General features: G+C 40.0%; 1 protein-coding gene and 1 pseudogene across 1 annotated transcript; both read right to left on the bottom strand.

Moving 5' to 3' along the window:
* Positions 1 to 3,470: 3,470 nt before the first annotated feature.
* Positions 3,471 to 10,624, bottom strand: LOC101357330 (olfactory receptor 2M7-like; annotated as a pseudogene).
* A 494-nt stretch (positions 10,625 to 11,118) lies between these two features.
* LOC111822586 (olfactory receptor 2T1-like) lies at positions 11,119 to 12,603 on the bottom strand. The gene is made up of 2 exons (XM_023741431.1): positions 12,541 to 12,603; positions 11,119 to 11,685 (listed from the first exon to the last, which is right to left on the bottom strand). The coding sequence occupies exons 1-2, from the start codon at positions 12,601 to 12,603 to the stop codon at positions 11,119 to 11,121; spliced, it is 630 nt and encodes a 209-aa protein (XP_023597199.1).
* Between the last annotated feature and the right edge of the window lie 900 nt (positions 12,604 to 13,503).

Below are 13,503 nucleotides of genomic sequence, written 5' to 3'. Positions count from 1 at the left end.
TAGAATTCTGTGATCAGCGAAAACAATAGCATATTTATTTCAAATATGAGCCTCAAATTGATGATGCTATCTGTTACTACTTGTGATCACTGAGCCCTGGAATTAAATGGTAACCTGAACATGTCTGCTTTTCCAATAGCAAACTCACGTTGGCGAGCCCCTGAATTCTTTATTAGCAGAGAAATTTTTTGATATCTAGGATTTAGAAAAGGGGTAGTGGGATCCATCATAGTGCTCTTCAATGGAGAGTGGTAAACGAAACAATATATTTTGTTATCACAACTGATTCTTGCCTGCTATCCTCCAATTTTAATCTTTGTACTTCACTGTTTTATGAACATAAATAAGTCACAAAGGCAGCCTTTCCACATTTCACATTTTGACTTTCAAGGAAGTTCTTTTCTTTCAACTCAACAAAGTTTAGGATGAGTAAAAGAGGGCTTTTTTTTTTTTTTAATGTGACCAAAACAATAGAATAAAAGGTATAGTAAGCAAAGAAATGAGGCTTTTTTTTCTATAAATTTGAAATAATTTTCAGTACTACTTCAGCAATTTGCATTTTACAAAGTTTTCAAAACTCCAGTATAATGTTTGTGTGGTTTCTATTAAACAATGACTAGTGATACAACAGAAAACATAACAAAATTAAAATAATACAAAATTAAAAGTTAAAACTATCGACATTGTGTGAAAACATGTGCAAAAGCTATTCAGGTTCCTCTGAATAAATCCAGCAATGACCATTTTATTGATCCAACATTGTAGGAAAAATGTAATATATGTGTGGAGGACCTATGTGTTTCCCACTCAAGTTCATAACTTTGTGAAGGATACTGATGGAGTAGTATGAGAGGAAGGGTGCATCTGTCTAGTCATTCCTTTCAGCTGAATCATTTCTAATAATCAATGAAGTGAGACACTCTGCCCAGCCGGACATCTTCACACACTATAAGGTGCTATAAAAACTCATTACTGTTGAGTCAATTCTGACTCATAGTGACCCTATAGGACAGAGTAGAACTGCCCCATAGGGTTTCCAAGGAGCAGTTGGTGGATTCTGACTGCCGACCTTTTGGTTAGCAGCTTGAGTTCTTAACCACTGTGCCACCAGGGTGCTCTCAGTTCTTCCAATTCTTATTATAACCTGCTAGAACAACTATAAGAAATCTTAAGACTTAATACTGCATTTTTATAATAGGGTGTAAGGGGAGGAAATAAATATTTGTAGTACCTATCCATTCATGGGGCAAGCATCAGAAACCAACCAAAAGGAAAAAAAAAACCTACTTAACCCAAACTGGATTAACCTTTCATTGACACTTCAGAAATATTCTTGGGCTGTCATTTCTACCAAACTTTCTTTTCATTAGTCACTAATTCCTCCATAATGCCTTATCTAATTCAAAAAGGATTTTTTTTTGTTTTTGTATCTCAGCTTATTCCTTACTGTGGCAGCAAATGAAATTTTCCTTCTGATGGTTAAGAAGTTCCTAATTGATTGTATACAGTAAATGTGGGCCAAGACTTACCCCTCCCTTCCCAATTAGCTATTCTACTTGATCATTCCATATTTTTCACATTGAATCAACCAAAAGAGCATATCTATACCTCTACTTCTTGCCAAAATGAAGTAACAGAAATCAGATTTATCCTCTTGTCTGGAACCAAAGAAAATTTTATATAAATATATAAATATAAATATATATATATATATATATATATAACTTTTTGGTTAGTAGTCAAGCTCTTTAACCACTGGGCACCAGGGTTCTCTCTCTCTCTCTCTCTCTATATATATATATATATACATATATAAAACAATTTTCAAGACACTAGACATCAATCAACTTGTCTGAACACATCAAGCAGAGTGACATTGAGAAATGGGAAACAAACAAGGTGAGTCTACAGTTGCCTCAGCCTTAGACAGAATTCAACTGTGCCACAGAAATGGGGAACATAGAACACGTGGATTTTCTGAGTTCAGGAGGTCGACGTGAAAGTCGGGAGACCCGGTGGCTAGAAATCACAGAATAGAGTACTGGAGGAAAGTTAGCAACTCAGACAGAAAACCCAGGAGATCTGCGAAGATTGTTCCTCAAGTATTCAGCAGAGAACTGATCGTCACAAACATGTCTGGAAATGACTCAGGGAAAGAACCACCAGAAAAGATTAAAGGAAATAGTGAATGTTGTTCACACAGGGATGGAGACAGTTTCTGTTTCCCACAAGTCAGAGTGGAAAAACATTTATATACCACATATACAGAAAAGGGCTAGTACCTTTTAGTTTTGTATTATTCTAATTTAATTTTGTCATGTTTTTCTGTTGTATCACTAGTCATTGTTTAATGGAAACTGAAAAATTTTATAATGGGGTTTGAAAAGTTGGTAAAACTCAATTTCTCAAAATGTAACAGTAAAACATCAAACAATCCAATTAGAGAATATAACCAAAACCCGATGCCATCAAGTTGAATACAAGTTATAGCAACCCTACAGGACAGAGTAGAATTGCCCGATAGGGTTTCCAAAGCTATAAATCTTTATGGAAGCAGGCTGCCACGTCTTTCTCCTGCTGAGTGGCTGGTGGGTTTGAACCACTGACCTTTTCACTTAGCAGCTGAACTCTTTAACCACTGCACTACCAGGGCTCTCATGGAGGACCAAGGTCACTAAAATTGGATCTTAGGATGATAGTAAAATTGTTGAGCCACCAAACACACAAAGGTATTTATAGGTCTACCTGAGAGTCATAACCAGCCAGGAGGTAGACTGAGTGATTAGATTAATTCAGTAAAGAGACACAGGAAACAAGGGAGCACTTATTTAGGGTACAGTCAGCCACCAGTATCATTGATCTCTTAGTATAATCCAGGCATTGCTCTATATTCTAGGGAAAGAACAACAAATAAGACCAAGTCCTTCCCCTCAAAAACATTACATTCCATTAGAAGGAGAACAGCAGCAAAAATGTTGACAAATAGAATTATATGCTGATAAACAAAGGTGAAATTACTTAATGTAGGTATAGATAATGCACAGATTCTGGAGCAATATGTATTATTTTCAAACAAATCTAACCATCTCACAATCCTACCCTCTGACCAGCATCCTGAAGGTCATAGATATCCAGGCTGATGCCTTCTTCCCAACTTTCATCACACTATGGAAGGATTTGGCTTCCTCTCACCTCCTACCTCCAGAATATTCTCTCCTCTGTGAGTTGTAAAGTTGTATTCTTACATCAGGAAGGTCTGATTCATGGTAGGGGGCATGGAAATAAAACTAAAGTCAATTTAACTTTCAAAGAGAGGCATGAGACCAAAAAAATGTAAAAGAAATAAACACAGTCAATTCAGCAGCTAATTCATTGGATGGTCATAACAAAACTTAGGTTTCTCATCATATATAAGATTTACCTTTTAGTACAAGGACCTTTGTATTTGTCAGTTGCAAAATTCTCCCTGGTTATTTTGACATCAGTGATATCCCCAGGACCTTCTTTAGAGCCCTGATTACCTCTTTGTTGCAGAGGCTGTAGATAAGGGGGTTCAATAGGGGAGTAATTATGGTATCAAATACAAAGAGATGTTGATCTAGTTCTGGGGCAAGAGGGGAATCTGGAGTCATGCAGACAATCATAGCTGGACCAAAGTAGAGACTCACTACAGTCAGCTGGGAGGAACAGGTGACCTGGGCTTTGTTCCTCCCTTTCAGGGAATTCATGCAGAGAACAGTGAGGAAGATGAGGGCATAGGAAGACAAGATGAGGCCAAATAGGGTGAGGAGTAATATTGTGCATGTGACCAGCACCACTTTTTCCCAAATTGATGTATCCTCACAGGAAAGCTTCAGGAAGAAGATTTCACAGAAGTGGCTAATCTCCCTGGAGCCACGGGTGGAGAAATGTGCTATGGAGATGGTATGGAATAAGAAAGTAAAAGCCCAGGGTATGATGACCATCAGGCAGGCAGACCCTGGGGCTCACGAGGACGGGGTATCTCAGTGGGTTACAAATGGCTACATACCGATCATAGGCTATGCGGGTCAGGATGACACACAGTTATACCTACTGTCAAGTAGAAGAGCATCTGGGTCCCACAGCTAATTCATGAGATGTTTCTCTTCTTTGAGACGAAGTTGGTGGCCATCTTGCTGACGGTAGAGGAAGTTAAGGTCAAGTCAATGAGTGAAAGTTGACTCAGCAGGACGTACATGGGGTATGGAGGCGGGAGTCCAGCCAGATGAGGAGAATCAAAATGGAGTTTCCAGCAATAACAATCACATAAGTCAGAAGGATGACGGAGATGAGAAAGTCAGGAAACTTGGAGTCAGAGAAGAGGCCCAGGAGAAGGAAACCATCCCCTTCCCCATCTCTGGGTCTTATTTATTTGATCTAAAACTGATAGAAAGCATGAAAATCAACCAATTTTTGTAAGACTTTACAAACACCCCACCTCTTATTCCTCCCTATCCTCTAGTTGGTTGTTATGGACCTTTAAATGAAGTCTAGAATTAAAAAAAATTTTGGTTTTAGTTATTTTTTTTATTTAAAGTGAAATTGACGTAACATGAAATTAACCATTTTAAAGTGACCAATTCAGTGGCATTCAGTATATTCATAATGTTGTAAAACCAACACCTCTATCGAGTTCCAAAACATTTCCATAACTCCAAAAGGAAAACTTGTACCCATTAAGCAGTTGTTCATCATTACTCCCTCCCCCAAGTCCCTGGCAACAACCAAGTTCATTAATTTATTTATATGTTTAATTATTATTGAGTGTCTACTATAGACCATTTTATGGCACCATATTTACAATGCAGACATTGGAATTGGTGGTGTTTTGGATCATTTCATCATTGTTATGGACCCTATTTATCATTTTAGACAAAAGATGTTGTCGTGCGTAGACACTGTGTAAGGCAGACATGTTTATTAATGTTCTACAAACATCAGAACCTCTGACCACGTCAGCAATTCTAGGTTAGTTGCTCTAGTTTAGTCATTCTAGTTTAGGCAGTTAGATGTAGTAACAGCCAGGTTACAAGAATACTGGCAACATCAGATTTTATAAACAAGTATGTTGGGTCTAAATGAACTATGGTTTGGAAAAATAATTCTGATAAACAAATGTCAGAGTGTAGTTTTTCCTTAACTCACAAGAACCTACAACACAGCAAAAAAAAAATCTCAAATCTATATTGTTCAGCAAAAAAGATAGATTTCTTGAACTAAATTTATTGGACTGTCCAAATTTTAATTATATTTTGTATATAGAGCATATTCTGCATGCCCCCCACCCCCAATACTTTTATTTGTCCTGGCCCAATGTTTGTCCCTGTCTTCTTGGGATTCTCTTCAGCTCTTACCTAACCCTGACCAGGTGTGTTGCTTCAAAGTCATCAAGCAGGGACTACACACTCCAAATGCTGCTTAGAAAAGATATATCAAGGAAAAATTATGGGGGCATCACCATGATTGTATTGCTATGCCTGATTTATAATCCAGAACAGTGGACTGGGGATCTTGAGCACTTCCCATTTTTGTGCACTGAAATCTTTGCTAGGTCTATCCACATGAATATTTACTGAATGCCTTCCGTGTGCTGAGCATTGACTACCTCTGAGGATACCACAATGAGGAAGCGATCTCTGTTCACCGACCTCAGGGACCCAAAGGAGGACAAAACACCAGCCATGCTGCTGTCTGGAGGAGTGCAATCCAGGTAGAGGGAAGAGCGAGGACAATAGCCCTAACCTGGTGCATGGGGAGTGAGTGAGCAAGGGCCACGTCATTGTTGGGAGTTTTATTCGCTATCCAAACACGCCTTGATGAAGTTACTGGGCTTTTCTAAGCTCCAGTTTCCGCATCTAAGAAAAAGACAAAACAAAAGTATTGATACCGGCTACAACATGGATGAACCTTGAAAACATTACTCTGAGTGAAGGAAGCTAGTCACAAAAGACTGCATGTTGTATGAATCCATTTATATGAAATGTCTGGAATAGACAAATTCATAGAGGCAGAAAAGTAGATTAGTGATATTCAGGGGCTGGGGGTGGAAGAGATCGGGAGAAAATAGTGAGTGATTGCTAATAAGTATGGGGTTTCTCTTTAAGGTGATAAAAATGTCCTAAAGTTAATTATGTGGTGATGGTTGTACTACTCTATGAATGTACTGAAAGCCATTTAATGGATGAATTGTGTGATATATAAAATATATCTCAATAAAGCTGTTATTTTCAAAACTGAAGGAAAAAAGTAATCAGGGTTAAAACAAAAAACAAAAAAAACTGAACTCCTATTTTGTGCCAGGGTTGGTTCGGAATGTTTAACCTTTAAGTACTCATTCATTCTTCACAAACAACTCCATGTGAAAACATTAAACTTAGATAGTTTAAGTCACTTACCTAATGACACAAAGCTCCTAACCGCAGAGGCAGTATACACTTTATCATTCCCCCAAATACCCGGCTAGTTGGTCTATTTTAAGGCATAAATGAGAAAATGCATATAAAGCACTTAAAATACTGCCTGACAAAGGGTAAGCACTGGATAAATTTTAACAATTATTAATCATCAATACCTCCAAAATTCATTATCAGCACAAGGGAAGTACATCAAGATGCCTTATTAATTTTGTTCCAAAGTGTTTAGGACAGTCAAAATGGTTTATTACAGATCATGATACTGGCCCCATTTATGCAGTCACCTTTCTCCAGACATCATCCATGGCCACAACTCAAGAAGAGATTGTGACTCTCCTCTATCTCAAAGAGTCTATACTCACAGCCCTAAGCAATAAGGTGTTTCAATTATTTTTTTCTTTCTTTTTTCCTCTAAGCACCTGAGAAGGGAAAAACCATGACATGACTTTCTTGGTACCCGCTTTCTAACTCTCCTTCCTAAACAGTTGCTCTTTCAAAGGTTACTCCATGGCATCTGATCATCAGAACTAAGGGTTTGGCCATAATCCAGGAAGCTATCCAAGGGCTGCATCTGAAGGAGGCAAGGGCACCCTGTCTCAAGGTACAGTTTCTCAACCTCATGTAGCCAGACAGTGCAGGGTAGTAGGAAAGGGCCTCAAAAGCCAGGCAAATCAGAACATGGTTGCAGTGGTCAAGGGTTTGGGATCTTTCAGCAAGTACAAGAGCTGAGAATGCTTTTCCAGTAAAATAATAGTATGCTTGGACCAAGATGAAGAACGTTGCAATGTCAGGATTCTCGTTTCTAAAACTTTAGGTGGCTCACTTTGCCCAGAACAACTGCTTCCTTGGTTAATTTATCAACTGACCCTTAACTAAGAGCAACTCTACCCAGCATGAGGTAAGAGTACTTGCACATGATCCAGACCATTATTTCTACAGTAAGCTGAGCTTGTAGCTCCATGCCTTTCCCAGGTTCATCTTGGAATGGAGGAGGGGCCCATTCTTTTCCTCTGCACATTGCTGCTGCCTTCCAAGCACTGAGCATGTGGTTTATACGGAAAGACCACCCAGAATGTCGGCCAAGGGCTGCTAGGAGTGAACAAATTTCTGTCTTGACTATTCTGTGGTTCATGATTCCAAAATAGAAGAGGGACTAAAAACAGGGCAGTGTCAAAGTCAGAGACACTACCGAGTCTCAGGGGAGTGTCCTGGCTCTGTGAAATCCCCAGACTAATTAACCTGCGACTCCAGACCAGAACTGAACTCCATCATGCAAAAATAAATAAATAAACAAACAAGTAAACACCCTTATCCTGTAGTCTGGGCAAGACTGAGCTGCAGTGGCAGTCCTGACACCCTGGTGGTCCTGGGACCCTACCCCTAGGGGGTCTCTCCCGCACATGGCTCAATGCTCTTGATTCTTGCATACACTCCTTCAGTTGTTGGGAGCCTGGTTCCCCTGCTCCCTCTTGTTTCCATACCACTCCCTCCTTCTTCCCCAGGCTAACTTTAATCATTCTTTCAGACCCAGATATGGGGCAGTTCCTCCAGAAAGCCTGACGTAAACTTCCAGAAAAGGCTACCTGTCCCTATTCTTTTTTCTCTGCTATCCTAAACACAGCCCCATCTTGACTATATGCATCTGGCCCTCTCAATGGGAGCTACTTGAATCCATAAGTTATTCATCTCTGTATTCCCAGTTCTTAGTACTGTACTTGGCTCTAGCTGAGTACTCCCTAGGGATTTGAAAATGAAAAAGAAAGTGATACAGATAAAGGAGGATGTCTGGTTATAGGGTGCATGACATCTGGCCCCATCTTAAAAAGTGTTCCACCCACCCAGCCTCAGTCACCCCACAACACTCACCATCCCCAGACACCCCAAACTATGGCATGCCTCAGTGCCTTTGTTCCCGCCCCTCTGCCAAAGGCACTGGCCTCTTCCCTACCTCTTTTGCTTGACTAACTCTCATCTGCCTTCCAAGATTCAGCACAGGCATCCCCTATCCAGGAAGGAGCCCCAATTCCAGCACATCCGGTGTTGTCCCTCACCCGGAGCTTTGCCTATCTTAGCTCTGAGGCTCCATGGTGCTCTTCTTAAACTCCTCATGGCTGGAAAAGTCATATGTTACTGAATCCCAAGGACCTCTCATTCAGGAGGCAAGAACAAATAATGACCATAGCATCTATCAAATGGTGACAACATGCTGGCACACTTCTCAACTTTACTCATTTACCTTAGGTAATCCTCACAATAATCTTACAGGATAGGTTCTATAACTAACCCCTTTGTACACATGAGGAAACTGAGTCACAGAGGCCCAAATTTAGGCATTCTGGCTTCAGAGCTTGTGCTCTTAATCACATGCTTTACATAGGGACAAAGATATTTTGAATGCATGGAAGTGGAAGAAGCCAATAAGTTGCTGTTGATAGTCAACTATATTAGTAATATATAATAAAAAGCTCAAGCAATCAGTTTAGAAAAGTGATTCTTATTTAATATAATGAAGAAATAAACTTTTATAGCAACAGTTCAAGGCACGACCCTTAAATAGGCCAACTCACTTAAACGTCACAGCCAATCTGGGAGGGAGGTACGATGATGTACAGATCAGACCTTGAGCAGTGTGCCCATGTGCAGATCTGGAGCTTGGGATTTGCCAGTTGCAAAGTCCCTGCTCTTCTCACCCTGTCATGAGGCTGGGGTCTGCTTCTGTCCACACACTACTTTACAAACAAATAGTTGATAAATTGCATGTTCTGAGGGTAAAACTAAGACCTCAGAGTCTGCAGCCTCAGAGTTTTCCAGGGTAATGTAGAACAATAGAAAGCAACATTTTCCAAGCTCATTAACCAGACTAAATCCAAATAACAATATAAAAGACCCCATAAGAAATATATGGTAACCATCCCAAGGTAATTTGTGGGCAACGTGTGCTGTGTTCAGAAAAAGCAGAAGTCACTGGGCTAGTGACTGGAAATGATTCTTAAAGAGTGGAAGTAGACAAATACTGGCCAGTCACATTTCCATGAAATGGAATTAATCTCTTCCAGTTACTAGAATCTTTCTGCCGAGTTGGATGTAGGTTAATCTATATTCATAACACAGGAAGATGCAAAATTGGAATATTTAACTTTGGCTATGGTTTGAAATTCATAATTTGAGTGTTATTTTTCTGTATGCAAAGATTCTATTTCCAAACAAGGTCATGTTCACAGGTACCAGGAGTTATGTCATCAACTTATCTTTTTGGATGACACAAATCAATCCATAACACTCTTACTCACATAGTTTCCTCAAATGTGGGAGAACATGAAACTAGACTGAGCAAGACATAAATAACATTCACTAGACTCACCTACACAGCTACCCTTTCTGTTGTTCTTCATCCATGCTTGTATTTTCCCACATTCCTGCCCATCCTTTCACACTGACAACGTAATATATATTACAAATGTTGTCAAGTCAGTTTCAACTCACAGGGCCCTCATGTGTGTCAGAGTAGATTTGTGCTCCATAGGATTTTCAATGACTGATTTTTGGAAGTAGATTGTCAGGCCTTTCTTCTGTGCCACCTCTGGGTGGTCTTAAACCACCAACCTTTTGGTTATTAGCTGAGCACATTAATTGTTTGCATCACCTAGGGACTGCTCACCCATCATATGGTTAAATATTGTCGACTGTGAATTTCATCCTCTGAATATTTAAATAAATTCTACAGATTTAACATTATAATGAAAGTCAGTCTTAGATAATCTGTTGGTGTGATCTTACTCTACTGCAGAAATAAAAGCTAAGAAGAAAATATTTTGTCACAGTGCAAAGTCAATCAAATGTTAAAGCATGATCAGTAACAGCAACCAGCATACTGATAAATCCAACTGTAAGTTTGGGGAATGAACAGCATTTCAGTGGATGGTCAGTGTAGGTGAAGGCCATTCCAGGCTGAAAGAAGAGCAAGAGAATATGCAATACCTCTTGAGAGTGTTGGAATATTCCGGTAAGACTGCAGTGAGGAATATCAGGAGAATACAGAATGCAGGAAGAGTGGATTAAATCATATCACAGAGCAGAGAACTAAGCAGTACCTGATCATAAAACTCTCCATATGACTTCTTAAGAAGACTCTGGACTTTTCTCTGGAGATTCTGGAGATTCAGTAGGTCTAGTCTGGGGACGATGAACATGTACTTTTAACAGAGCTTCCAGGTGAGTCTATTGATCAGGCTCTCTTTAAAAAGACTCATAAGGGCCTTCTCCAAGGACAACTAGTGAATCATGTATATTTTTCACCCAATACAGTGAATTAACATTATTAGAGAGTGAAATACAAGAACTTTATCACCTCCTGATGATGGTAGATAAAATGAAATTTAAAGGAGTAAAGCAAATTATTCACATTTGCACTGTCAGTTTCTGGAAGAATAGAGAATCCAGATTTTTAAGAAGCAGTAAATAGGAAGGTAGATGGTATGTCTTCTAACCTAGATCCCCTACTTGCTCTCTGTGCAACAAGTGACTAGCATCTTGGCTTCAGTTTCCACAAATATAAAATGTAGATAATGATAGTACCTACCACATTGGATCATAATAATGATAAACTTAGTTAATCTATAGAAATTCTCAGAATGATGTCTGGCCAATACTAAACTCTATTTAAACAGCTTTAAATGTAAAACATTCATCTTGTTTCCTGCTTAACAATCAGCGTTCTTCCCAACGCCTTCCTCAGAGCCCCCACCACCTCCTTGTTCCTCACGATGTAGATTAGGGGGTTCAGCATGGGAGTGATGAGAACATCAAACACAAAGAGATGTTGGTCCACCTCTGTGGGGAAAGAGGAACCTGGTGCCATGTAGCTAATCATGGCTGGACCAAAGTAGAGGCTCACTACACTGACATGAGAGGAGCAGGAGGCCAGAGCTTTTTTCTTGCCCTCAGGGGAGTTCATACAGAGGACAGCAAGGAAGATGAGGGTGTAGGAGGTCAGAATTAATCCAAAAGGGATAAGAAGGAAAACACTGTCTGACACTAAGACCACTTTCTCATAGGTGGAAGAGTCCTCACAAGAGAGTTTCAGAGGGGCTATGACTTCACAAAAAAAATGGTGACTTTTCCTGGAGCCACTGGTAGAAAAGTGCATGGTATAAATTATGTGTGTTAGGGAAGCAAGAACACCCTCATCCCATGAATTGGCAGCCATTTGCAAACAGACTCTGGGGGTCATGAAGACTGTGTCTCTCAGGGGCTACACATGACCAAGTAGTGGTCAAAGGCCATGAGGGTCAAGAGAACACACTCAGCCACTCCTACTATCAAGTAAAGAAAGATTTGGACTTTACAGCCAACGCAGAAGATACCTCCGTGTCCTGAGAAGAAGTTGGCGGTCATCTTGGGGACAGTGGTGGAAATGAATGTCAAGTCCATGAGGGACGGCTGTGTGGAGGTGAGCATCACCCCAGATCAGCAAGACCAGGAAGGAGTTTCCAGTGATGGCCACCACAAGAATCAGGAGGATGATGGCAACAAGAAAGCCAGGATGCTGAGAGTCATGAAGAGACATATGAGAATGAAATCTGTGGTGGTAGATTTATTTTCTTGCTCCATGTCTTAGTATACTGAGTGGATGTGGAGGATCATCAGAGAAAAACACAGAGTGAGATCTCCTTACTTTCTGCATAAATTCTTTCTGAATTTCAAGAAGTTTATTGATCAAATCGGAATATGTAGCAAGATAGTTTGAATGATAGTTTGCTATTCACTGTTAATTATCCACCGGCAATGACGTGTGACAGAAACTGAGAATATTACTTGGGCTACCACTAGACTGCATTGCCTGGCACAACATCTGAATCCTTCCATGTGGATTATAGCTGCATTTTTAGTCCACATGTGTCTTAGGCTGGGTTTTCTAGAGAAGCAAAACAAGCAAAGCACATATATAAGTATATAGAGAGAAATCTATTTCACGGAAATAGATCACACAGTTGTGGAGGCTGGCAAGTCTCAAATCTGCGGGTCAGGCGGCAGGCTTCTGATGCACGTGGTTGCAGGGACTGACAAACCCCAAATCGGCAGATCAGGTGGCAGACTACTGGCTCACAGGGTTGTGAGAGCTGGTGAATCTTAAATTCTGCAGTTCAGGTGGCAGGCTGATGGCTAACATCCCAACAACCACAGCTCAGAGGATGATAAGTCAGATGCAAGAGTGAGGAAGCTTTGCCAAAACATTCATATATGTTGGATGCAGGCCACACTCCCAAGGAAACTTCTCTTTCAACTGATTGGCTCTTCACACCACATTACAAAATGGATGATTGCATAACGTCTGCCAAACCTATGAGAATCATGGCCTAGTCAAGTTGAAACATAATCTTTACAATCCCAACAGGCAAACCGTGATCCATCTCTGGTGGTATGGTTACCAGACAGCATGCATCCACGTTCCAGTAAGCATAAGCTTCTCACGATCAACCACTGCCAAAGCTTGGAATTCCTGCATGAGTCTTGCTGCTTGATTCACCATCTAGAGGCATCCCTACAGGCCTAGCTGCCTACCTAGATACCATTGTCAGAATGGCTGGGGAATTTTAGGTCTTTACCTAGAATTGGTCAAAACTATTTCCAAGTGGCCAGGATTGGTGCTGACTGTCCACAGGATCCACCAGCCAGTATGATTAGTTCCACCTACTGCTCAGAATTCTGTCCTCCCTCCACCATTCTCTGTCCTTCTGTCCTGTGTTGCAGACTCACACCTTTTTAAGGAAATGCTTCAAAAATATTCCATGTAGAATCTTCTAAATTGCTTCTTTTATAACTGCTAAATCACATGTGCTATCTCTCTCTGAATTAAGATAAGGAAAGGAAAAATGAAGGCAAAGAATTATGGTCAAAAATAGTCCTGATGTACAATTGGAAAAAATAATAAAGTTGGTGAACTTTAATTGAAATGCTAATTTTTAACAACTGATTGATTTTTAACTTTTTTAGTCAGTGTATAAATGTTTACAGAAAATCCTGTAACTATCTGGGGAAAACAAGTATTCTATTTTCTAGTTTTTTTTTT

The sequence above is a fragment of the Trichechus manatus genome, unplaced genomic scaffold, assembly GCF_000243295.1.
Source record: "Trichechus manatus latirostris isolate Lorelei unplaced genomic scaffold, TriManLat1.0 scaffold00181, whole genome shotgun sequence".
Lineage (NCBI taxonomy): Eukaryota > Metazoa > Chordata > Mammalia > Sirenia > Trichechidae > Trichechus > Trichechus manatus.
The sequence above is the reverse complement of the archived record's forward strand: the minus strand, read 5'-3'. Positions and strand labels throughout refer to the sequence as shown.